The 27,318-nt window shown below is 38.9% G+C and overlaps 1 protein-coding gene across 3 annotated transcripts; it reads right to left on the bottom strand.

Annotated features, from left to right (window-relative positions):
* Positions 1 to 286: 286 nt before the first annotated feature.
* clocka (clock circadian regulator a) lies at positions 287 to 25,252 on the bottom strand. 3 transcript variants are annotated; one of them, XM_061028892.1, is made up of 23 exons: positions 25,089 to 25,252; positions 19,594 to 19,678; positions 11,718 to 11,922; positions 11,542 to 11,639; positions 11,340 to 11,399; positions 10,519 to 10,667; positions 10,355 to 10,446; positions 10,181 to 10,270; positions 9,225 to 9,345; positions 8,622 to 8,735; positions 8,422 to 8,540; positions 7,814 to 7,896; positions 6,642 to 6,748; positions 6,408 to 6,555; positions 5,830 to 5,905; positions 5,338 to 5,479; positions 5,137 to 5,237; positions 4,452 to 4,619; positions 3,990 to 4,139; positions 3,675 to 3,899; positions 2,082 to 2,269; positions 1,737 to 1,977; positions 287 to 1,230 (listed from the first exon to the last, which is right to left on the bottom strand). In XM_061028892.1, exons 4-23 carry the CDS (start codon positions 11,559 to 11,561, stop codon positions 982 to 984), a joined length of 2,643 nt encoding a protein of 880 aa, XP_060884875.1. In that variant the 5' UTR covers positions 11,562 to 11,639; positions 11,718 to 11,922; positions 19,594 to 19,678; positions 25,089 to 25,252; the 3' UTR covers positions 287 to 981. The 3 variants fall into 3 exon arrangements, with proteins under 3 accessions (XP_060884875.1, XP_060884859.1, XP_060884867.1); XM_061028876.1 differs by having other exon boundaries at positions 4,452 to 4,622; positions 5,338 to 5,482; positions 25,089 to 25,251; XM_061028884.1 differs by having other exon boundaries at positions 4,452 to 4,622; positions 25,089 to 25,251.
* Positions 25,253 to 27,318: the final 2,066 nt, after the last annotated feature.

Below are 27,318 nucleotides of genomic sequence, written 5' to 3'. Positions count from 1 at the left end.
ATCTGTGGGTTTGATATCGTCTGACTCTGATCAGATGGTGTAGGAGGCTCACCTGTGTCTGCAGATTATTATCACCTCAGTGTTCCTAGTTTGACAGAAGATGCTTTTTTTTCTTTATTGAAATGTTACACAGGTAGATAATCCAAAAGGTCAGAGGAGAGCTGCTCTCCTCACTCTGCTGACCCAGATCCTCGTTTAAAGAATGAAGAGGTGATCAGACTGCAGATGAGGAACTCGTCTTATCGGCCCCCATGTGAACAAAAACCACTCACACACCACATGGAGATAGGTCTGATAGGTTTGGTTTTATGTTTTGAAAATAATTATAGATTGAATGAAGCCTCTCCAGGGCGCACACAGGCTGATCTCACATTTAGCTGAACCTTCATCGTTCACACTCACAACACTTTATCGTGCAAGAGTTCAGAAATACTTTCTCTCACTCTAATAATTGTACAAAATTCTGTGAATGGTGGGTTCAAGGATTAAACAAACGGACACAACAAGCAGCATTAACAAAAACATCCCACAGGAGAATGTGTGTGTGTGTGTAAAAACAGCGACGTAGCATTTAAGACTTTGTTTTTCTTAGAGAAAACAAACAAAGCTGCAAAGAACAGAAAACACATTTCATTACATGCATTATATAAAATATTAGTTCTTCTTTCTCATATTTACAGAATATATTACACATCATGTTCTGTACAGTAAAAGTTCGATCTGCGTCAAATTCTGAAAAATATTTCCCGACCCATCAGTTTTTTTTTTACATTACACAAACGAGAAAACATCCCACACCACACACACAAACAAACAAACAAGCTAGCTGCTGGCTGCTTTGCAGGACGTCCATGAGGCCTGAGAGCTCTGCATAAAATAACTCTGTGAGGAGGGGAGGGGGCTACACACACACACACGCACGCACGCACACACACACGCACACCATGTTTTATCTCACGTCCTCTTTAAAGTGTTCATCGTTCACTGAGGCTGAGCAGCGGAGCGATCAGACAAACTGTCCGTCCTGTGAGGAGCCAACGTCTGTTTCTGCTGCTGAAGTTGTTGATGATTTTGTAGCTGTTGTTGTTGTTGTAACTGCTGTTGTTGTAACTGCTGTTGTTGTTGTTGTTGTTGCTGCTGGCTCGTGGCAGTAAAGGTCCCCTGCTGCTGCAGAGAGACGGCCTGCAGGATCAGCTGAGTGGACTGATTCCCATGAAGAAGTCGAGGAGCCTGAAGTGTAAAAACATTTGGACAGAGATTATTTTTAGAGATTTGTTCATCCACCAAAACTCAACAGAGAAGAACTGACCAGATTGTTTAACTTCTAAATATTGACTACTTTAAACACAGCTGGAAATGAGTTCCTTTGATCTTAATGCTGGACTTTAGTCAAATCTAAGGCTGTCAACATTTTCAGTACATTGATTCTTTTATTTATTTAGGATTTTATTGTAGAGACAGGACAGTGGATGGAGTTGGAAATTAAGGCGAGAGAGAGAGAGTGTGGGGAATGACATGTAGTAAAAGGAGCCACAGGTCAGATTGGAACCTGGGCCGCCTGCTTTGAGGACTACAGCCTCTGTAACACTTGACCACTGGCACCCCAATAGTTTGATATTTTCAATATGACATGTTTTTAAAATGATACAATCTGTGTGTTTTTGTAATGATAGATGTATCTTCAGGGGTCGTATTCACCGCGCTAGGTGATGCAGTCTGAATGTTTTATTAGTCACCTGGAGGAACTGAGTTTGCTGCTGAGTCAGAGGAGTCTGTCCCTGCTGCTGCGTCTGAACCTGCTGCTGCTCCTGCTGGTGCTGAGGCTGCTGGGAAATTCTGATGGTCTGAGTCTGCCCCTGCTGAGGAGCGAAGGCCGTCACCACCTGGCCCATGAGCATGGTGGTGGGGACCATGACGGCCCCGCACGTCATCTGACCGGTCATTAGCTTAGTGAGCAGCTGAGGAGTGGCGGGGAACCTGCAGTGACCAGAAGAGGACAGGATACAGAGAAAGGTTAGGTTTTTCTCTGCTATTGTAACCATGACAACAACAATCAGAGTTTTAAAACCGAAGTTGCAAACCTGATTTGCGCTCCTCGGCCCTGTGCGAACGTAGCCACGGCGGGGGTGTTGGCTCCAGGATTCTGAGACAGGCTGGTGGCGATCTGGACCATGTTGGTCTGGCTCTGCTGGGGGATCATCATGGTGTTGTAGAGGGACGCAGGAAGTTGATTCTGTTGAGGCTGCAGAGTGACGGACGACCGCTGAGACTGGAAAAACACAGGAGAAGAGAAAGGGATCAGATCCACAGGACAGGAAGCTTTGCACTTCTTCAGCCCGTTTGTGTTCCACTCAGAGGCTCAAACATGTTTCAGAAACAGGTTTTTGAGTGAACCCCTCCCTTCCTAACATTAGAACGTTAGCGTCATTGCAGAAGTGCAAAACAACAAACTTTCCAAACCGAAGAAAACTATTTGCATGGCATCCAATGACAAAAAGATTACAAAACAGATGTAACAACAAACAACACATTAGAGAGAAGGAAAACATAGCAACCACGTCAACTTTGAGATGCATATCATTATATCTTGTTTTCAGATGTTTATTGACACTCGTCTGCTGCTGTGTCTGTCCCTTCTGGTGAAACAGGAAGGGAGGGGGCAAGGTTATGGAAAATAGACCTTGGCTAGTTTCTAGTTTTCTGGGCTGGCTACTCAAAGTGCTGTTTACACCGCAGGTCACACCTACCCATTCACACCACAATCACACACTGATAGCAGAGGCTGCTCTGTGATGTGTCCGTCGATATTAACTGATTAACATGTTCACACACTTCGACATGTGACTGCAGGAGCTGGGGATTGAACCCCTGATGAGAGAAGACCTGCACCACTACTAATCCACAGCCAGTATGGAGACAGGAGGGAAGAGAGGTACAAAGACAGGACCGTTATTCAATGAGCTCTCAGTACAGGAGGCGCTATGCTATCGCTCAAGTTATCCATGATCCATCCACCATGTAGTAACTGAAGTTAAAGGGTCAATGATTGTTTCTCAATGCAGATAATAAACGATTGATAGATTAATGATCGTTGAATGTTGACATTCTCGTTGTACAACGAGATGACATGACAGATGGATCATTAAAGTCTTTATATGCAACTTTTTCATCCAGCAGATGTCGCCCTTGAGCACCAGCATGAAACCAAAACAACTTGCGCTGCATTGTTGTGTTAGCATGCTAATGCTAGCGATCTTTATTATGCTCGTATCTTCACACTGCATGTAAATTTACCTGAAATGAGCGTGAACTAGAAACACAGTTAAGCAGTGAGTACAGTATGTTATTCTTCTTTTCTCTAGTCCCTCAATTAAACAACTTTTATACACGAGGGGAGGAGTCAGCCGGCCGTCCGGGCGATGTAAACAAAGTGAAGATAGGACTCTGAAAACTCTGAAAACAGTGGGACTCGGGTGTTACACCCATTGTAGACAGTCATGACTCACAGAGTTATTTTCAGAGGATATACTTGATTTATACATTTAAGTGTGAAAAATCACATATTAAGGCTTTAAGCTGCAGCTGCAAATAGAATCAACATTGTAGGAAGTGTTGAATTATTTCACACAGAGTTGATATAAATCAGGAGAAAACATTTCAATGGACTGTCTGACCTGTGAGAGAGCTGTGTTCTGGTCCAGTAGCAGTGTTTGCTGCTGGCTCTGGATCTGGATCTGCGTCTGGCTCTGGAAAGGATGGTGCTGCTGCATGTTGTTCTGCAGAGGTCCCGCAGAGACCACCTGACCCTGCATGCTGAGTCCCTGCTGCACAGAGTTCCCTTGACTCAGCTGCACAGAGCTGACGTTCAGTCCTCCTCCGGCTCCTTTCTGCAGGAACGTCTGAAACACACAGCAACATACTCTTAACTCTTTCTAAATCGACTACACCTTCAAGCACAAAGCACTGATCTGTTTATGAGTTTGTCTGACCTGCAGGCCCTGTCCCTGCACTCTCTGCAGCTCGCCCTGTATCTGTGACAGCTCGTCCTGCTGCCTCTGGATGTTTTCTTCGATCAGTCGGGTCCTCTGCTCCAGCTGCTCCTTCAGGTGCTGCATGGCTTCTATCTGACTGGAGATCGACTGAAGAGGACCAACGACACGGCACGGACACAGAAGGAAATGAAATAACATCTGATGAGTATCCAGTGAAGAACAAGACAAGTAACTTAAACTAAAGAATAACAGACAGCTGCACAGACCAATTGTCTATTTGAATGAAAATCATCAGGAATAGTCTGAGACATTCATTAAGAAACATATAACTGTTCTTAAATGAAGCAGAAAACCATCGTCTCCACACATGGCATACTCACATTTTCAGAATCTGCTCCTATGTAGGTAAAGTTCTGAAAAATGATTTAATTAGGGTCTAAAACTAGATGATTATCTCACCTGGCTGCTGATTTGAACCTGCTGCTGTTGTTGTTGCTGTTGCTGCTGTTGCTGCTGCTGTTGTTGTTGTTGTTGTTGTTGTTGTTGTAGCAGCTGTTGTTGTTGTTGATGTGTTTGTAAAACCATGGATGGAGCCATGTTCTGTCCTGTGTTCTGAGAGCTCATCGACTGCTAATAGAGAAAATACAGACGTCAACAGTTCAACGTATACAAAACAATAATTGCATATTTAATGAGCAGCTGATGAAAAGTGTTGATTCAGTGAAATTATAAATGAATATTAATACATAACTATAATGTGTGTCCTCCAACAGTTTTCTTCATGAAAACTGTATTTAACAATTTGAAGGTGTTAAAATCAATGTTTTTTGGGGTTAAAGTTGAATATATTTTTTATTTAATGTCTCATGATGTTTTGAATTTATTTCATCAGTTAGATATGTTAGATAAAGGCTTTCTCGTCTCAACCTAAATGATACATCACTTCAGTTTAAAAAGGATGAAAACAGGTCAGACTTTCTTAAAACTCTCTTTGGAGGAACATCTGGAGGCTGAATGAAAACGTAATCCTAAGAGTAAGAGGACACTCAGAGGGGGTGATGTTGGGATGGAGTAAATGAAATCCATGATGTCAGTGTGACAGTCAGTCAGAAATGTGACACTCTGTGTTTGTTCTCTCTCTGACCTGACTGCTGATAGACGACCTGCGCTGTGATGTCATGTCCATGGCAGAGGCAGACTGTCGGCCCGGTGTGCTCTGGTCGCCCTGCAGCTTCACCTGAGACACTGACAGGGGAACAGAAACACAATGCTCAGAGTGTGAACAGAGAAAAAGAGAACCAATATAAATGATAAAGAAAGCTGTAATATAAGATGATGTTCTTACAGGTTTGGTCAGACACGGCGGTGAGTGTAGATTTACGTGAGCTACGGGACGAGGCGGAGGGCGTCTGGTTGTGGTTGACGCGCTCTAACGCCTCCTTCAGGCTCGGCGTGTTCCTTTGAGGCTCTGAGCCTGAATCCTGAGACTGCTGAGAGGTGACGGACAGAATCAGTGAATTAAGTACTACGGATGTCAATGCAAAGATTTTTTTCTCATAGTCCACTGCACAGCTCCTACATTGCACCTTTTGTACATTTTGTGTTTTTTTTATTTTTTATATTTTACATTTTTAATTCTATTTTATATATTGTAATATCTTCTTATACTGTATTATTTAAGTTGTTGCTAGTTCTGCTTTATGTCCTTGTTAATTGTTTAGCACCAATACACCAAGTCAAATTCCTTGTATGTGTAAATGTACTTGGCAATAAACCCCGATTCTGATTCTGATTCTGATTCTGATCTGTGACTCAGAGTGTGGTTCAGAAGTCTCACCTTGTCCGCTGTGACCTCAGGCGGCGAGTCTTCCATCCCGAGCTCTCTGCGCTGCTCAGCTCTGACTTCAGCGTAACTGTGGAGCAAAAACACTTCAATATGCATATGTAAAAAAAATTTCTCTAACTAACTTCATTTATTTATATTTATATTGTTTAATATATAATATTTAATATTAATTTATTGTGTTTTCTCGCTACTCCCCACTAAGTTCCGCACTTTAATGCATTATGCTGCCACAAACACATTCACACCTTTCTAACACATTACCTGAACATAAAAATCATTGTCTGTATTGTTGCTCTGTATCTTTGCTTATGTTTTGCTATTTTGTATCTATTTTCTTTTATTATTATTATTTTTTGTCTTTATTTTATTTATTTGTTGGCTTATTTGTTCTCGCTTTAGTTGTCATGTCTATATATTCTTGTTTCATTTTGTTCACCTTATCACCAATATAAAAAATAAAAAAAACACTTCTATATGAAAATAAAAATCCACTTATTAACATATTAAACATTGTGATTACAGTGAGTGACAGGTTGGTCCCATCAGGTGGAATAAATGGTTCCTTGTACCTGACCACAGTGTGTGTGCAGACGATGAACTCGGGTCTGGAGTTCCACTGATGATACGTGATGTAGTAATGAGTCTGAAGCCAGATCCACTGCTGCCCTTTAGTGAGGAATCTGTAGTAGCAGGACTTTCCCTTCCCGTACTGCATCACTGCGGACACACAGGGAGGACAATCAGGGTTACACTCACTGATTGAAACGTGACAAAGAGTCAGCTCAGTGTGATGAAGGACTCACAGTGCTCGTGACATTTAGCCAGCATCTCCAGGTCGTCCACGTGGTAGTAATCATACCCCGATGTGCCCAGGACCTCGAACGGGAGGTAACCTATGATAGGGGGCGCTCTGGACAAACAAAGAAGGATTTTTTATTATTAAAAGAGACACTGGGAGATTTCACAAATAAACCTAATAAAGGTGAAAGAAGTGTTCTGTTATTCCCAAAGGGCAGCTGTTTGATCTCTGCAGAGCTCACTAAAAGAAGGATTTTAAAATCATCACAGTGTCTGGGATCATTTGCTCCCATGTGATTTGATTCCACCGACCCAAACCACCTCAGCACAAAGACTCATCTGTGAAAAGTTCACAGACGTACCTTTGACTAGTCTCCATGGCCTCAGGTAAAACTTCCTTCAGCTCAGATTCTTGTTCACACCCGTTTGTTTTAAAAGAAAACAAGCTAAAACTTTAAATTACACCAACTGACAGGTAAAGTCAGGGTTTGTTATTTTTGGTGAATGGATCCAGCTGTCTCCTTGGTAACAGAGCAACAGTTTCCTCACTGACTGAAAAGAAAACTAATGAAATAAAGGCTTTAGGGGGTCCTTGACTGACTGCATGTTACCTCGCAATATTTTAATTTATTTTTCTCACAAAGAAACAACTGAACCTTATAAGTCAAGATTGAAGATTGAACTGGACCTTGAACATCAGTTGTGATGAATAGATTATAAAGAGACATTGTTTTTGGAACACTTTAAATTCCAGCTGAAAAAAACAAATGTTCCCTGACACAGACCCCAGGTAGGACAAACTGTCTTCAGCCCGATTTATTCTCCTGCATCAAATCTACATGGTAGCAATGCTGTCGTGCACACTACACACTAGTATGTTTGTGTCTGCGTTGCTCTGAAATACTCCTTCGCCTACAAACACTAATTGGCAGTGAAACCATGGCAACTGAAACCGTGCTTATTTTGTTGGAGTCGGAGCAGCTTAATCTTCATCAGCGGATAATTATACTGCAAGTGTTGGAAAGAAGAAAACAGACAGCGTAGACTCCATGCAGAAGTATAAACTAGGCTTAAGTGAAGGTGGAGTTTGATTTGATTTGAGCCAACAAACTATTCTGAACAAACACTGAACACTGACACAAACAGGAAAACATAAAGATTTGAACACAAACTGTACCTGTGGTCCAAGAAGAGAAACTTCCACTCTAAACTGTGTCTGGAGGTGAACTCCTCGTTAGGCTCTTCTACTGTGCACATCTCCTGAGAGGGAAGAAGATATATTTCATCATTATCTTATTTTATCAACAACAATAAAAGGCATACTTTTTAGTTACCGTAATAATCTGTGCCAATGTTTAGTCAATCATGCAGGAAACCAGGCGAGTTTGAAGAACCAGCTTTCAGTTTTTATTGTACTGTTACATTTAAACCACAGATTTGATTTGATTTGGTGCAGAAGTTTGGATTTAGTTTTTTGGCTTCTCTTTAAATTAGTTCCAGTAAAGTTACCAGATGCTGCTGAATCATTGTTTGAATTTTTTTCCACATTTAAAAAAAAAAAATGAACAGAAGCTTTTTAATTCAGCTGAGGGAGAGATCTCAGAGGTTTTAAATAAAGTAAAACCAGCCAACAGAGACAGCTCGGGAGCCGCACCAGTGAGGTGCCAGAATGAGTCTCTGCATGAGGGGAACTCATCCCTGTCCTATTTAAAAACCTCCTTTTACGAACCCTGAAGCATGAAACTAAGTGTGTGTCCACCAGATAAGACTGAGACTGATTCTCACCTTGATGAACTGAGGCTTGGCGAGCCTCACGGTGGCTATGAGACACACTTGCTCCTCGAAGGCGGAGTGAAGCGACCGCTGGATCACTCCGTCAAAACCGTTTCGGTTACAGTTAGGCACTGATGACAGATATGAAAAACGGAAACAGTTAGACCTTACAGCAAAGGAAAACTAACTCAAAATTCAGACCATCAACTCACCGTTATTCAGGACTTTAAAGTTTCCTATGAACTTCACATACTCGTACACAGGAGGCTCTTTGGGGTCCATCGTCCCTCTGAGCATATGGCAACAGAACTCCAGTTGATTCTTTGCTAAAAAAAGGAGAGAATTTGGCAATCATCATGTTAGTACCCATACAAAGTGAAAAACAAAAACAAACAAATAACACCAAACATCATCACCGTGTGTACAACCTATCCCACAAGTTTCATTTTACATCATTTTGTTACTATACTGTCCCCATGTTTTTCTTTGTCCTCTTTGCTCATTTACTTATTTTGTCCCTCTTTCTAATTCATTCATTTTATTTACTGACCCTTTTCCTTTTCCTTTTGTTTTGTTTGTTTGTTTTTGTCTAAATCTGCTTGCAAAACTGTATCGTACCACAGTTCCCCTCTTGTTTGTATCTCTTTTTTTTTTATTGTGTGTGTGTGTGTGTGTGCACGTTTTGGTGTATAAAAGTTTTAAAAAAAAGAAAAAAAAGGAGAGAATTGGCTCATGGGACGGCTAAATATTCCAGGAAATAAAATAACACCAAAAAAATCAATGAAAATGCTAAAATCTGAATAAAAGATTCTTACTTTTCAGATATTCTGGAGACAGAGTCTCTCCCTCGACGGTGTGAGACGACAGAGCTTTATAAACCTCTGACTGCTCTCCTTTGGGCAGGAAGTTTAACACATTCTGATCCACAAGGTCAGACTGAAACACAGAATATCTTTCATCAACCTTTGAATATGTTTGAATGAATTATTCAAAATGTAGGCCACAGTTTTTACATATGACATGTGGGTCTTACTTTATAATACAAATACATTGATTTTGTCTCATGCTCAAAGTGTTATTGTAAGTGTCTGACAACATTAGAGAAAGAATACCAATAAAGAAATAACTTTTTTTTAAACCACAGACAGCTCTCTATACAACGCCACAAAACTCCATTGACAAAAACAGGAATTTCACCTTAGAGAATACAGGAGATACGGGTCTAATACTGCCCAGATTGGTTATTTAATTTGAGTTATTAGCCCCATTGAGGCTGCTGATTGTCATCAGACACTTATGCAAGGCAAGGTAAGGCAAATACATTTATAGAGCACGTTCCAGCAAGTGCTTCACGAGAGACAATAAAAGAAACATTTCAAAGTTATTATTTCAAACAATTTTAAATCAAAGAGAAGATAAAATAAAAACAGCAGAATCAAACTTAGAATAACTATCTGAACATGACAGCTGCCAGCTCAGGCAATCTTCTTTTCTTTAAATAACTTCGGTTATTTAAGTCATAGAATAGAGTAGATAAAAAAACTAGAATGTCCTCTTAAATTGACACTATAGAATAGAATAGAATAGAATAGAATAGAATTACTTTATTGATCCCAAACTGGGAAATTGTGGCGTTATAGCAGCAGGTTGTCCAAACACACAATATTAGCAAATAAACACAATATAATATTAAATACAAAGTAAATAAGCACTAAAAATATAAAAACTAAGAATGTGAATAAATACAACCAGGATTTAACTCTATACTCACAGGTAAGTGTTCCAGCAGACACGACACACTCTCAGAAGCGTAGATTATATTTCCATCGGTCATGATGGCAAGAAAAAATCCATCCAACGCCTGCCACAAAGAATAGAATTACACTCAACTTCCTTCCCCTTCTTCTTGTAATCAAAACAAAAACACACAGAGCTCTTATCTCACCTCCAACATCAGCTGAGTGAACTCTTCATTACTGAGAAAAGGAGGCTTCCAGTCCTGTCTGATCTCTGTCGACTCTGACTGAGCAGCGATTTCTGAACAAGAAGAAGAAAACATGAATCAGCTGAAGAGTTGAACCGGAGATCATCCTCCTGTCAGCTCCTCACCTTTGTGTTTGTGGAGGAAGTCGATGCTCTTCTGTAAGATAGTCGACTTGTCTATCTTGCGGGTGTTTCCGGGCAGCATGGTGCCCAGCTCCTTGATGAGGCCATTGAACTGATCTCTGCGCTTCTTCTCCAGATTGTTACGGGACACGCTGTGGGTTTAGACACAATGTAAATAACATCACTCTTTACACTCATGTTTGGGCACTGAATGAAGCTATATGAACAATGTTGTGTCATCGTCAATGTTGTGCCTCTGGAACTCCCTCCCACCACAAATCCGTAATATCGACTCTCTCTCCATTTTCAAATCTCATCTCAAAACACATCTTTTTAAACTTTCATATTCAGTCTGATCATTCTCCACCCATTCTCATAACTCCTTCACATCCTGTGCATTTGTGTTTTTTGTGTTTATAATGTTGATTTTATCATTGTGTTGTTACTTTGTTGTTTTTATCTCTGCTCTGTACGGTGACTTTGAGAGTTTTGAAAGGCGCCTTTAAATAAATGTATTATTATTATTATTATTATTATTATTATTATCGTGACTTAAGGAAAACAAATGCACATTTGTGAGGGCACTTGAGCCACTTTGAGTTATTATAGAGTTATTGAATCTTAGTCACTTATGTGTGTACGAGGACTTTTGGAAAAGCTTCACTAATCGTCTTCTAAAAGTGCATCTTTTTTGCTTTCAATGAGCTGAGATCTTTTGTAATTTTGTAATGTCTGACAACATTAAAGAGAGGATGTCTACAGAGACAAGCCTTTAAGTGAACGTGTCTCATAAGAACTAAACTGGTAGAGTACAGGGGTCTGACCGTTTAGCTTTGTCCTTATCATCCTCTTCATTAAAGCCATCATAGATGCTGCTGTCATCCCTGCAAAGCACACAATACCATATCAGAAGAAGATTATACTATTATACTCTGTATGTTTGGTTTTTAGACTCAGAGAAAAAAGTATTTTTATGTTGTAAAGACAAAATGATGAACAGATATGAATATTAGGTGTTTGACTCACCGGTCAATGCTGGAGGTCATCTTGTTTTCCGTTTAGGGTCGCAGTGTCGGAGACTCAGAGGGGTCTTTTAACCGTGAGGTCGACATCTGTGAAAGAACCTTTTGAGGACAAAGAGGTAAACATGAAGGGATGCACTGCTCACTGTGACTTCAAAGAGTACGTTAGCTAAACTTTACCTCACTGACAGTAGAGTCAGTCCAGTGAGAGGATGAGGAGGATGTTTGTGGATGAAGACGGGCTCAGGGTGGACACACTGTTGTGGTGGAGGAGTTAGGAGGAAAATCTGCGAGTTTCATCAATCAGAGGAAGCAGAGGATATCTTTGATGAGTTCTTCTTCTGCTTCATGTGTGAGTGTAACACATCGCAGCAACATCTGCGTCCTGTACAGGGTTAGAAAAACACACCAGACAAGTTGTCATTAGAGAAGTCATTGCAACTACTGATGGTGCATATATACAGTATGTTTTTTTAAAAGATCAAATATTGCCTCATACAGGCAGAGGAAGATCCATAGATGCAAATATCTGAATGGAACAGTTTGAGCCAATCACCTTTGACCTGACTTTATTTTCTGTCTAGCTCAGGTGGAGCCTCGTTAGATTGTCACCTTAAAAAAAACCCACCTGTTTTGGTCTGTCGCCTAAATATCTGAACCAATTATTTCATTAACAAGATTACAGTCAGAAGCTGTGTGGGAGGTTTTCTCACCATCACAAACGAGTTGTGATGGTGAGAAAAACCCTTCAATATTACTCTTCAGTTTACTCGACACACAATTCTATTCATACTGGACATTATGTTATATTAAACTCATTTTAAAATAATAAACAGGTTTTTTTAATTAATATTTGTATTTCAAAAAGACACAAACAAAAAGAAAACAAGAAAAACTAACAACAGACGCTGTAAAGAATGTATGTACATGGACATTAAAAATAAGAATACACAAGTTTACAAACAGGCATATCCACATGCATAGGTAAATATATCAACACTGTACAGTATATATCAGTAATATACCAGGTAGCACAGACAGGTTTAGCAGATAAGACAGGTTGACAGTGTCGAGGTCAAAACAAAGAGTTGAACACATCTATTAGCAGCCTTACACTGGCTCGAAGTTCAGCACAGAATACCTTACCAAATCCTCTTGTTACTGTTCCATATATACATCACTGAACTATTAAATCTATACAGCACATATGTCATGCCATAGCAGTCATTTTTGTGCAATCCGATCTGAGCAGAGGCAATTAATATTTGACTGTATTAAGAAATAATTAACTCCATGCATGCAAAAACATCACTAAACTCATATGAATCTACATTTATGTTACCCTGCTTGTCACCTAATTATATATATAAACTTGAAAAATTAAGGACATAAAATCAGACCAATGATTTGATGTGGTTCATATTTAAATTCACTTTTCTCACAGTTAACTTTAATGGAAAAACACAGGAAACCCCCGTCAGCCCTGACACTATCCTTTAAGACTAAAAATAAAACAAATAGAGGAATTCAGCCCAGAGTGTTTACACATTTATTTTTAGACAGGCAGAGAAAACAATGACAGTGAGAGGAGGTTTGGCCTGTTAATGTTCAGGTATGTAGTCTTCATTTTACTGCTCACTGCGTTTTGACACAGATAAGCCTCCAGAGAAAGGGCATCTTATCCCAGGTCACTGTTTTGTCAACACGAGCACTCAGATGCTCTTTAAACAGAGCGGAGAGTTGAAGCACAGGGGTAGATTCTACACGGCTATAATCTAGAAATCAATAACTGGAACGCTAACAAAGATTCACATGAATGAATGATGAAAACCAAACAAGAGGATGCCAGGAAATTAGAAAAATGTTTGCAGAGGACGGAGAACTTGACTCTGGTGTATTGGCAGTAACAGCTGCAGAGTAGAGCGAGAGCGTTGTGTAAGCAGCGAGAGCAGAGGTTGTATAACCGTGATGTCATCGCTGCTTCACTGACCTGCTGCCCCAATGACCTACTTTCTTCCTCCTCCTCTGATCTGACTTAATCACAGCTCCAAAGGAAACACCTCATGTTCTTCATGATAACACATCTCTACTGGTATATATAAAAGGTGTGAGCCAGGTCTCTCTCTACTCATCAAACACATTTCATATGTAAAGAAATCGTTTATAACCGTCAAGGAAAGACGATCTGATGTGTAACAAGTGCTGAATATTCAACAGCTAATTATCAGTATTTAGTCATATCAACCATGAAAATCAGAAAGCCTTTTTAAATGTGCAAGCAGGAGTATTTTAAAAGCATCACTGTCTGAAAACTCTTCAGGCATATTGTTCTGTGTTTGTGTGTGAGGGGGTGTGTGCACGCTGATGTAGGGCAACAGAGCTCAGAGGATATGAGTCGCTCCGAAGTGTATCTGTGGCGCCGCTCGTCACGCACCCCGACACACCCCGCACCGAGATGCCAGCACAGCGACTGTGCCAACGGGCAGCACCATGGCAACCCGCCTCGCTGTGTGGAGAGAAAAACAGTCTGACTGTACTACTGAGTATCTCCGAGGCAAGATTCTTCCTCCATCATTACTCTGAGAAATAAAAAGACCTGTGACAGGTTGATCCATGTAGCACTGAAGTAACATCATAAAAACATGACAGCTGGGGTGAGATTTCCCTTCTGCTCCCTCAGCTCAGACATTCAAATGAAGGGAAACCAAATCCAAAACTGAAACAACGCCCAGTGATCCATTCCCACCAGGGATGCAGCTTGTGTTTCTTTCTGCTTCAGCAGACAGGATAATATGTCTGCATATTAGAGTCCAGCTCTAAAGAAAAACACTTGTTGCTCTGCAGAGACTGAAGCTGCTGTAGTGTATTATTTTTGTTATGAGATTAATATCTCATATCTTTAACCTCCATCAGAATAATGCAGCCCTAAATGCAGTATGAGAAGGAGAATGCCTCCTCTTTCCCACAGTTCCTTTTTCTTTGTTGAAAACTTGAATATATTCGCACTGAAGCATTCCTTTTTGATTTTTGTTTTTTTTATGTAGCTGTGTGATTAGGAATGCAAGTAAATTTTGGGAAGCTTCTGTACAATCAATACTTCAGGTCATAAATGAATAAATAACAGATGATGAAAGATAAAGATATTTAGACTAAAACAGAAACCACAATCTTCTGATGATCTTGTCACTCACCCACAGATTCTGTATTTAAAAGCAGAAATCTGTTTAAAGAAGGCGTCATAGATCGATACGTTATTGCTATAATATGTTTAATACAACGTTTCAATTATCTTTATAGGTACAGTACATGCACCCATAGACATGTATAACTTCTTACTATACGATTTAAAACAATTATTATTATTTTGCTAAAAGCAATAAAAAAAAGCAACTTTAAAATGATTTGTAAATAAATGTAATAAATACTAATAAATAATCAAAGTATAGAAATTGCCATCCTTCCATTTTTGAACAGAACTTTATTTAAACATTCTGACGACAGCTTTTGCAGGGTATTTTCCATATTTTATATCAAATTTCTCCTGCCAGCCCCCCTAGTATTTTTTCTGCAGAAATTCCAAGTGAACTGATGTGAAAGGCAGCAAGATATATTATATATTTACATTTATACGACCATAGACTGCACATGACCAGTACGATCTCTGTGTTTGTAATTAAACTGCTGCGTAATGTTTTCTGTTCTTCTCAAACTCTTCTGATCATATTGTGATTCTGTTGAACCACACACAGCATCCATATGAAGGCAAATGTTGTCATTATAGCGTTGTAAAGCGGACTCTGTTGCTTCGTCCATCTTGCCTCAGGAGACCCCCCCCTCTTTCATATACTACCCCGCATGTCATTCCCCTCTCTCTCTCTCTCCCTCATTTCTGACTCTATCCACGGTCCTGTCTCTCTAAAACAGGCATAAAAATAAAGAAATCTTTGATGCAGCTGCAGGCCTGGGTAGTCTCTGGCACACGAGTGGAAAAGGAGAATAATTACCATTTAAATACATTTTCATTGAAGATACATATAACTTTAGCACCGTTTATTATTCCCCTATAATACCTCAAATTATCTAACAATATCATAATTATTTACCCTTGGTCTGTCTGCAGACAGGACTGTCTGGTACATCTTGTATGACATGGATAGGTACACCCTCATTGTCATGGCAACCCTTGTGTTTGTTTCATTACCTACGTCACACCCTGACACCTGAGAGCAGCAGATTAGAAAACCCTCAAAAGGTCCGAGGTGTCACAACATAGACCACAGCTTTCAGGAGATTTCTAGAAAGTTTCTGCGACTTTAAAACCTTAAACTCAGCGTTAACCTTAACAAATCAGACTCTGCACAGTTGACAAAAAAATTATAAATTGTTGTTTTTTTACAGCTGCCTAGAAAGCAGCAGACTCACTGCCAAGGAGATCATAAAAGTCAACATCAGTCACGCAACATGATGGATGTTTGTGGTGAACAAACGAGCCCTGACTGATCGGAAACTGCCTTATATCACCATCTGTATAATCTTATAAACTGTCAACTCATCTGATCACGATATGCCTCTGGGAAGGATGCTGAACTTCTCCTATATTCTGGTGTTTCCAGCCATGAGTATTAAATAACTTTGGTATGAGCCAGAAAAATAAACTGTCATATATTAGTTACATATTACTCCTTTAAGTTTACTGAAATAACAACTTCATGATGCAGAATTATCAAAAGTAACAAGTCAAGCGTTGTCAGGTCGATCGCGTAAATCAAGTAAACACATTTTAAAATTGTTTGTTTGTTGAGTTTCAGATCATGAGGTAAACGTATGTTGGAGTAATCCCAGGCTAAGTCTGAAGAGTGTGTTAAACAGCTTGTTCTGCAAATCACGTAATAGTTCCCCGATATTAAACCAACCACCTCTAAGTAAGCCGTTTGGACCTCTTCTATAGGATCTCTTCTCCCTCCACCAGTAGCCCTGGTAGCCCTGAGCTAATAAGAAATAAGTTGGAATGTAGGGAAGGGGCACCTTAAAGACACAGCAGCTGAAACAAACCAGTTTTTTTGAAACTGTAAATCAGGCAATGCTACTCTCTGGGTTTAACAAACTGACTATAATGAAAGTAGAATATGGGATGTTTATGCAGTGTCACTAAAGAAGAAATGATTCAACTAGAACAGATTGTTGGCTGCATTATCTGTTTATAGTCATGTTTGGATTGTGCTCTGCCACCTTTGCTCCCAATAAGGTTAATAATCCTGCATACACCGAAGAAACATATGAAAGAGTACTTATTCACACATCCTAGTCTGAGGCAGCCTCCTCAAAAAGCCTCAGCTTACAGGATGCTTTCTTTTGGATGCTACAGAAGGTGGTTTAATTAACTATTTGATGTTAGCATTAAAATCCACAACACGTTTGTCCACGCTGCCCAGCATACTTCTACACAGACAAACCCTGCAGCCAGCCTGTTAACACAAAAGCACTCTTTGTTTTGCGTTTTTCACTCCACAGCTCTTAAGACAGGAATGTTTGAGAGGTTGGCTGCAGCGGTTGGCAGAGGCCCCCTCGGCTGCTGCTGGCCTCCTGTCCCAGCGGAGCAGGAAGGCAGCCAGGGGCCTCAAACTGAAGCCAAATGGTTCAGCAAAGTTCAGGGGGGGGCGACGGGCAGCACCAGATAAGCAAAGAGTGACTTTAGACTGCAGGAAATGATGAAAATGTGACCCACATGTGACTGACCACCAACACTCAACGGACCCCATGGCGATGCTACTTCAGGGTTGGCCTACAAAAATATGTCATATGGTTTGTTCTCTATAAGCATGTGCTCTGTTTTTAGCGTATTTCCAGTTTACAAAGCGATGTAAACATTTTTTTTTAATGTTTGCACTCTGGAACCTGTTTTCAAAAATGTTTGTTTTCATGTAACTAAAACACTGAGGACGTTTAAACTAAATGTGTTAATTTTTCCAAGGAGCATATTTGTCTTTAAGCTGATGTCTAACCTTGAAAACATGCATTTTAAATTTCAAGACTTAGTACTGAGTCGTTTAACACCTGGGTCGTTTAACACCTGGGTGTACATAATGTCCTTTCCCAGAAGACTTAGCATCACACTTAACTATACTGGACAAATGAATGTCTAAAAACACACCCAGCTAACTTTGTCCAGGCTAACATCTCACTTTATAGACTGCAGTTTTTCACAGATAAATAGAACATCACTGTAGTCATAGTTCAGACATGCACTGTAGTGAAGAGTTTTATTTTTACTTCATTGTTTGGATTCCTTATCTGTCCTTGAAAACTGAATGATTGAGTGAAGTTAGAAACACAAACTTCCTGAACACGTCAACTGAACGTATCAATACATGAAATAATTGTTAGTCACAGCTAATGTTGGCCTCATGTTTGAAAAGAACACAAAATGATTTGTCATTAGATGTCACGCTGCCTACAGGGGAATTTACTAAATGTTTTAAATTGAACATTACTCAGGTAAAATGGAAACTATGGATAATGTCAGCAAACATACGACAAAGATTACAACTATCTGTTTCTGTCAATCATCAACTCTTTAATACGAGACTAAAGCATAAAGACACAACAGGAGCTACTTTTCCAAGAGTGGCTGAAAACTGTCTTAATGCCAAAACAATAGACAGCTGTCCTTCAAAGCAGGCGGAACATAAGATCAGAAAACGTATCTAGAATATCTCACAGCATTGCTAATCTGATTGCTGTGGTCTTGTCATGGTTGAACTAAACTTCTCTGTGAAATGTGATGAACTCTCCCCGGGCACACACACATTACTGAACTGTGATTACTGCATCCTCCGAGCAGTGAAGCCGTATAGATGTGTCAGTGCATGAAGAGAAACAACAGAGTCTTTCTATCTGATCATGTTCACAAATCAAGCCCATTCTGACTGAGCACAAAGATGGAAAACAACAGTAGATAATGATGGACGTTGCATTGAGGCTACGATGATGACATCATTGAATACTTGTGTAATGGAAAAACTGTAATATCTACTTCTGTTACTGAGGGAAGGCGTTAGCTATTGGCCAGAAATGTATTTTCATAGAACATTCTGATATCACAGGGAAGAGGACATTGGACATTTTGGAGACATTTTAATTATTAATTTCAGCTTTTATCATTTAACTAATTAGTGTCATGTCAGCATAATAAGCATATGAATATGAAATTTGTCCTGTTCCAAAAAAACTGTTGTTTTTTTTAAGTTTACAATGACCTTCACATTTTACAAACATAGTCTGTAACCTTTACACTGTTTAACTTCAGATTTTTCTCATGGGAATATGAAGATCTGCTGACGGCAGACTTGATCATGTCTGTGATTGGTCAAATACGGCTAACCCCGCCCCTTTGATGTGAACCGCTCACAGGACCTCCAGGTTGATTTGGAACCAACACTACTAGCCTTTTTTAATACGTGAACTTAAATGACGCTCAGGAAGCAAATTAAACTCCTCCGACAACATTTTGCTTTCTACTCAAAACTGTTTTGATTTAAATGACTTCATTAATCCATTAGGGACTTTGTTTAACACAACACATAGAGACTAAGAATGTGTACACAACATACAAGTGTGTGTTCAAATGTTTGTTTTTTTTAAATGCCATAAGTAGGAGTTAGAATGAAAGATGTAGTGGAAAGCATCCGGACTGGTTAGGGTATCAGAGTATCAATTAAAAGAAGACTTTGTTGTATTCAAAAATGACATTCACACATAAAAAGTGGTCCAGATTTCACCTGTCTAGCACTTAACTCTGACTTTGTTTAACGCAAACAAGCCCACAGGAAAACACACAGCAACCATGAAATATGAAAGCGTATTTACAGAAGGATCCTAACGTTAGAAAAGTCTTGAAATGCCTCAGTGACTCACTGAAGTGACTCAGGGGAAAACATTTCATTTCCATATTGCTAAGAGAAAAAAACAATAAACTGCTGATTAAGTATAGAACATATGAAATATAAAAGCCAATGATTCATTTATTTATTAGCCCAAACGGTCCTCTGTGTCTTACCTTTGGTCTGTGATTGATGGTTAACGTTGTAACAGCTTCACCTGATGATGACGCACCACTCTGCAGGAAACTCTGAATTCTTCACCTGACGAACACAAAGAGAAAAAACTGCATCAAAAACACTCACTTCACCGAATCACAAACATCTGAGTCACCCAGAGCTTCAAAAAACACTGCAGGAACCCGCTCTGAACACACACACACACACACCACACACCACACACCACACACACACACACACACACACACACACACACACACACACACACACACACACACACACACACACACACACACACACACACACACACACACACACACACACACACACACACACACACACACACACACACACACACCTAGTTATTCTAATATTCTCTCACAATAAGGAATATAACCAAAAACACATATTGTAGAGGTCATCTTTATAAACTTTATAGTGTGAAGTTTGACTAATGAACCCTCCGCTACCTTCTGCACTTTGAGGTTTACCCTGATGACATCAGATCACTAATCCCTGTGAGTCTGAACGCAGCCTCAGATTACAAAGACGACATCTGATTATTCTTTGAAATCTTTCTCAGAACTCCACTTTTCAGAGCTGCTAATCTGTTCTTCTTATACTCTCATCTCAACTCTTCCCTCTAGCTGCTTGTTTTGTTAAATGTCTAAGGCGTTCACACCTCGCCTTAGTTCTGCTCGATTATTGGGAAAAATCCTAATCACAACTATTTCGATTGATATTGAGATCACGATAATTAAACATTAAAACATCTGCACCACATGCATTTATCAAACTGAAAGACTCTTTAAAAAACAAACAATACAATGAATCAGTGATTGTTTTTATAAGTGCATGAATTCTACTTTCACTGAATATCTGGTTGTTTCTCTTAGTTGTATATCCTCGTAGCACTTTGTCTCTTCTTATTTTTTTAAAGTGGATGTTGATAAAGTTTTTAATGTAATTAGAGTGGAGGGCTTTTGATTGATTTTCTCTTCATCAGAACAAAAATCAATAAATCATCTTAATCAGCGTAATGATTCTGTGTTTGTGCTGACCTTTTAGATCTTCAGTGCAGTATAGAAGTCATTAGAATCTTTTGAACATCAACAATCAGTTTCTACTCTTTGTTCTCCTTTAGATGCACAACGGGCCACAATGTGTCGTTTTCTTGCAAATATTATTATTATTTCTTCCAGCTACTTTCAAATGTTGACATTTTGTGGTGAGGACCAAAATATAATACAGAATACAACCTACTGTTAATGAAGTAAATGAAAAGACGTCGTGTTTATTCTAATACAGGTCGCTTCTGACCGACTTGTGGAAGAGTGTAGGGTCCGATCATTTGTGCACGTAAGGGTTAAAAAAAGAAGATAATTCATAATTCCTACAGTAAAACTCAGAAACTATCAGTTACAGCTCTGATAGAGCTCAAACCTGCCTGTCACTGTTTTAGGTAAAACCCTCTTTGTCTTGATTGTGCTCCTAGTGTCTGAAACAGCTTTCGATGGCGCCTCATTTCCATGTAGGTCAATGGAGCTCTTGTTGTCTCATTTATACCAAACCACCTTATTTCCCTTAAATGATGATGATGCCTTCCACATGATGGATGCATCATCATTTAGTCATTCAAAATGTCTCATAGTTCAGGGTGCTGGTGGCCAAGTGGTTAGCTTGCGCACCCCCATGTATAGAGGCTGTAATCCTCGAAGGTAGTGGCCTTTGTGCAAAACCACCGTGTGCCTCTGATCCCACATTTCATTCATTTCTCTCTGATTTTTGTCTGTTACTTTCTAATGCTTTGTTTTCTGCAATGTTCAGCACTTTGGATGAACTGTGTTGTGTTTAAAATGCTATATAAATAAATAAAGTTGAGTTGATTATTCGACTCTATCTTGCTGTGTGTATCCAATTAAAGGCAAAAAAGCCCAAAAATACACCTTAAAAACAATAATATAATAATTTCTCATAGTCTAAAGAGACGTCTTCAAACTTCTTTGTTTTTTTGTCAAACATACAGTTAAAAGAAACTAAAGACAGAAAAAAAGCAAATGTGAAGATTTTAGAATCTGGAACAATCAGAGCAGACTTTAAATATCATTACATAATAATTAGCTTTAAAAATGACTGACATGTTGAATTTATGAGAACACTTTTTTGGAATTCATACCTAAATTAAGTGTACAGAAATGTACACTTAACTGCTGCCCCACATTGTGCATATGCATTATTAAGCGGGTTTCTACAAGCTTGTAAAAATAAGCATTTCCTTACATAAAGCAGAAAGATTTTTGATGACACTAGATCTAAAAAAAAATCCTTCTTATAAAACCGCCGTAAATATGCTGCAGTGTAATAATAAAAATCGGGGGAATTTTACCAGATACAGATTAATCTCCATGATGGTATTTACATGAGGAAGCTGACATAACAATAAACACAGTAAGTAGAAAATATTACGACTTAAAGGGAAAAAAGTAAAGAGATGCACAACCAACAACAAATCTAAAAACAAAACAACATGGAGCGCATATTGATGGCAATAAATAGATGATGCAAACTACTTTGTTTTGTTCTGCATTAAAAAAGTGGATTCTTCTTGGAGAGATATTCAGCCATGAGATCAGTAACCCATTTTCATGAGTTCAAAAGTTCAACATCAAACATCCTCCGTGTTCGCCTCCTCACCAGCATCTCTGCATCGTCTCTGCACGTACAGAGAAACAACTCCACCAACATGACTCACTTTGCAAGTAATGGAACTTCATTTTGTTCAGTTTGGTCGGTGATGAAGTTTGTTAGGTCACAAAAAGAAAAGACTGCTGACAGGAATCCCCTGAGAGAAAGGTCAGTGTGAGGAGGAGGAGGGATTTCTCTCAGTGACACCTTTTCTGTGTTTAGAACTACTTCAACATTTATAACCACAAACACCATTATTACATATTTATATTTGTACATAGTCTTCCTGCTTTTCACATTTTCATGATGTTTTTTTTTTTTTATGTCTGGCCATATCACTTGGTGGATAGAGTTCAAGAATGATGCTTGAGTTATTATAAGTCTCACAGCTGTTTTACCCTAAAACACATGAAAGGGTGGTAAAGTTACACAGGGTGAATTATTCCTTCATCACAGCTGGATTCAGTTACATCTCCAATTACTTTGGGTCAATATTGTTCTCTTTCATTTAAAAAAATATGCAACGCAACATTTGGTCATCTAAACAACGACTGACTTTCTTATAAGAAAAGTAAATGACTCATCCTGCACTCACTGTTGTTTGCTCATTATGAGACGAAGTAGAAAGATTTATTGAAGCTAACTATCCAATCGTATGGATCCCAACTTTATGTGCCTTCTGTCTTGTGATTGGTTCTATCCTGTTTCAGCATGAGATATGTCACGACACGGAGGTAAGCTACTCTGGAAGCTCTGTTTCATGGTGATGATGATCTGTCTCCTAAACCTAAAAAACTAGATCATGGAAAAGAAGCGGACTCAGAATGTTTTGTACATCTGAGACACTCGTTTAAGCTTGTGTTCATTTTGTGTCTTATATTCTCCACAAATTGTAGACAGACTTTTGCACGTTGTCTAAATGGCACAAATACTTAAGCATTGTATTTTTGTAACTTCAAACATATGCTCTCTCTTTATGTAGATTCAAGGTATTTTGCTTTTGGTAATTTTCGATACTACTATCCATCATTAAAAATCAGATTGTGCCATTTTGAAAGATGGAAGTGTGAAACATTTGGACAAACTTAGTCTAAAGTGAAAGTAAACAGGATTCAGATGGAACAGACTGAAGACGAGGTCAAAGAGAGAATGACCTCTGTTAAAACACAGAATCTGTGATGAGAGCAGCTCTGACACACATGATAGACTTTAATCAAATTACTTATATATTTATACAAATTCATTATCTTAAGTATTTGAAAGTATTAATTTAGTTTAAATAGTTTTGTGTTTGTCATTAGGTTTTGTTTTGCCTTCATTTTGACTTTTTGTATTTAATTCGTTTTAATTCTGGGTTTTTTTTTTTAATGGTGGTTTGTTAGTTTAGTTATGTTTCTATTAGTTTTAGTTTTTTTTGTCTCTGTAATATCGTAAATGATTCAGAGTAAGATATCAAGCAACTCCTTTAAAAAATACCCAATAAAGTATTTTATAAGAGAAAAAAGCTTTCATTTCTGCAGTCAGCGAGCTCATCCTAAATGAACTGAGGTGTGTGAGACAGTGTGTGTGTCACTTAGTATGTTTGTGTCAAAGACAAAAAACTAAGGGCATTTTCTCTAATATTTGATTTACTTGTAGTTTTTACACACAATAAACTTTCAGTTAGTTGTGTTTTTGATAAAGCCTTTTTTTTATTTAACGAAAATGTTTTGTACATTTTAGTTTTCGTTAGCCATTTTCAGAATCAGAATAGTGAATGTACACATTCAAGGACTTTGACTTGGTGTTTTTTACAAGTAGCAAGAAATAGAGCAAAAACAGTAAAACGCTATAAAAGAGCAGTGCTCCTACTGAGAGGGATCTTAAAAAGAATAAGATAGAAAATATATATATTAAAAACAAAATAACATATATAGATGGAATAGAAACACAAAATGTACAAAATGTACAAAAGATGCAATGAGGAGCTGAGCAGGTATGTGAATGATTTACAGTGCAAATAACCAATGTGTATGTTTCCACACATTGTGCAGTGTAAACAGAAAAAGATAAGTTAGTGTTTGTTAACAATAATAACATTTTATCTCACCGATGTCAGCAGGAAGATAACTATGTTATAAAAAGAAGCTATATGCTATAGAATTCCTCAAAAATAAAAATATTAATTACACAATCATATGTAGGCCTATTGATGATGTTTTAATTTAAGCCTTGAGGATTACAGAGATTTCAATATGTATTTCACTTAAATGCTGCAAAAGCAAAAAGAATGCATCCTGCTATATGCACTACATGCATAAAGACTAGACGATGTGTAATTGAATGACCTGATTAATGCTTCAGAGTGAAATAAAGGCTAAATAATCTTAAGAGATATGATTCTGTGTCACACAGTAGGCTATAATATTGCAATAGGAAATTGTATTGACTCTTTCAAACACCAATTAACAAAGAGTTTCCATAAATCGTTCCAGCTCTACAGATTCCTGTCAAGTTAAGAGATGTGATCAGACTCACAGCCTGTCTGCAAGTGAGTCAGCTGTCACATATCTCCTCATTATCACCGCTAAAAACACAGATTAATCCTGAAAAGGCAGCACAGGTTGTGCAGGTGACATCTGCACGGTTGTCAGGTGATCTTAAGCCTGTAAAACAGTAACAAACGCCGGTACAGCTCACATATCCACCGGCTGCACGGTGAAGCCGGCCGGCACAGCGGGCAGTGATTTCCACAAGGCTAACGCCACCTAGCTTAATGCTAACATCAATTACAGCCGCAAAAACAACATTTATAGTTTGGCACACTTACTGCGACACATGACACGCACGATGAAGACTTCTTTGTCCGACACCCGAGAGAGCACCGTGTTTTCCCGCTGGTTACAGACTTTGTAAGGTGAAATAAGGCGCATTCAACAACTCGTCCGCAACAATGTTTTGTATGTGTGTCAGCCCTCTGCTAGCTGCGGCTAGCCAGACAAGCGAACATCAGCGATGGGAAGTCCGGCTCCTTTCAGTGATCAGAACATTTTACTCAACTAAAATAATCGACTCTTTCGGCTCTTCAGCTCTTTGCTAAGGTACACTCCTGTGTTTTATAAAGCAGGAAAATTAAATTATTTGTTGACCTTTATTGGTATTTTTACACAAATATCCCTTAAATTATTCAATTACAAACTTTGTTTCATTTCTTTGATACTATTTAACACCTATAGGCTATGGGTGTTAAATAGTTAATTTCACATAGACCGCTTTAAAATACAAAATATTAATACACCGTTTTAAGATGAATTACTTTCAATTTGTGGCAAAAAATAACACGTTTTTTTATCTTTAATTGAACATCAGCATGTGGATTGAAGTAGGATAAAGAGAAAATATGCTTATTGTCTAACAAAATTGACCAATTACTTCATAGCATTGTTAATAAATGTTTTCAGCAACAAATTTAGTTCAATTTGTAATATTAAAAAAAACAATTTTTAGTGTTGTCTTGTAGGCTCAATTTTAAAGTGATTCTCCAAGTGAAAGTCCTACAAATCTGGCTTTTTCAATCATTAGCACGAATATTATTTGAGGGCCTGTGTCCACCTGCTGTTTTTTTCTGGCAGAAAAGCATTGGCTGGTGGCTCGGGAGTGATTGGATGAAACACTTGTGTGCTGAGAATAAAAGCACTGCATGTGTGTCCTGTCTCCATGACAACAGTCCAATGACAATGGCCGCTGTTCGACCGACACTGCTCTGGAGCTTTTTACTGTATGTTTTATATTTCAGATAGTTTATTTCCTTTCCTGGCTATAAGCATCCTTTCCTTTCCTGGCTATAAGCATCAAATCATATATTTTCCTGGATGATGAGCTTAATAATGGCCCCAAATCACACATGGAGAATGAGGACACAACACGATAGGTAGCAGACAAAAATATTGGCAATATCAAGTATTTTTAAAAGAGCATCTGTGACATCAATGATAGCTTACTCTAATGATAAGTTGAAAGCACTCGGAGCCACCACACTAAAAAAGAGGGAAATTCTCCGGGCTGCCACCTGCTGCTGCAATCCAAACTTGGTGTTTGTTGTCTTGTTCATTTTAAGTGAGACTCATTAAGTAAAGTCTCACAGTTCCAGCTAAGAAAAAGTAAAGGAAAAAAACAGCTGTTTAAATGGAGTCGGCTCACCTTGTTCGCTGTAATGAGTCGGATGTTAGAGCCGACTCGTTCTTGAACAACCCATCTCTAACATGCAGCATTAGATAAGAATGTGGGTCAGCGGGCCTCCGGCCAGTCCCTGTCACCAAGCTCCATACAAACTGTCCTGTCTGCAGCTCTACATGTGCCAAAAGCACACACACAAAGAGCTGCAGGTAAAAGACACACACACACACACACACACACACACACACACACACAGGAGTTCACTGGTAGCCTAAAGATGTAACACACTTACCCCGAACAGTGTCTTCTTTCACCGGGATATCCCCGCACACGGAGCCGCTGCCACCACAACGACCGAGTGCGCAGCGCTCACAGAGGCAGACTGCAGGGGGGACTGGAGCCAAAACGACGGCCTCCTGCTGAACTCCAGATAACACCGAGGCTGCAGGGAGCTGATCGATGCCAGATTTAGTTAGATTACCTAGATCGAACTGTCACACTCAGGTAAAGGTGATATATAATCTCAGTGGACCGATTTCTTTCGCAGTCACAGTGCAGAAAAAAAACACAACAAAAAGGCCTAAATATATTAAGCTCTCATGACCATGTAACCTAACTGTCATGTAGCCTATCTTTAAAAAAAGACGCTTGTCCAATATAAATTTAAACCCGTTTAGAAGATTTCTTTAAATATATTTTAGGTTTGTTTTAATAGGCTTCTTCTTTGTACGATTAAATATTTTGCACAGACTTTTGTGTTTCATAAAGAATTAATTGTTCAGTTTATTTCTTGAAGAGAACATAAGCCTGTTAGTTCCTTTAATGTCTGTCAAAAAGTCTAGTTTTTGTGTGATTCTTGATTTCTTCACCAGAATGCTGCTCAT

This window comes from Labrus mixtus, chromosome 3, assembly GCF_963584025.1.
Source record: "Labrus mixtus chromosome 3, fLabMix1.1, whole genome shotgun sequence".
Classification (NCBI taxonomy): Eukaryota; Metazoa; Chordata; class Actinopteri; order Labriformes; family Labridae; genus Labrus; species Labrus mixtus.
Note: the sequence above shows the minus strand (reverse complement) of the source record. Positions and strands in the feature narration are given on the sequence as shown.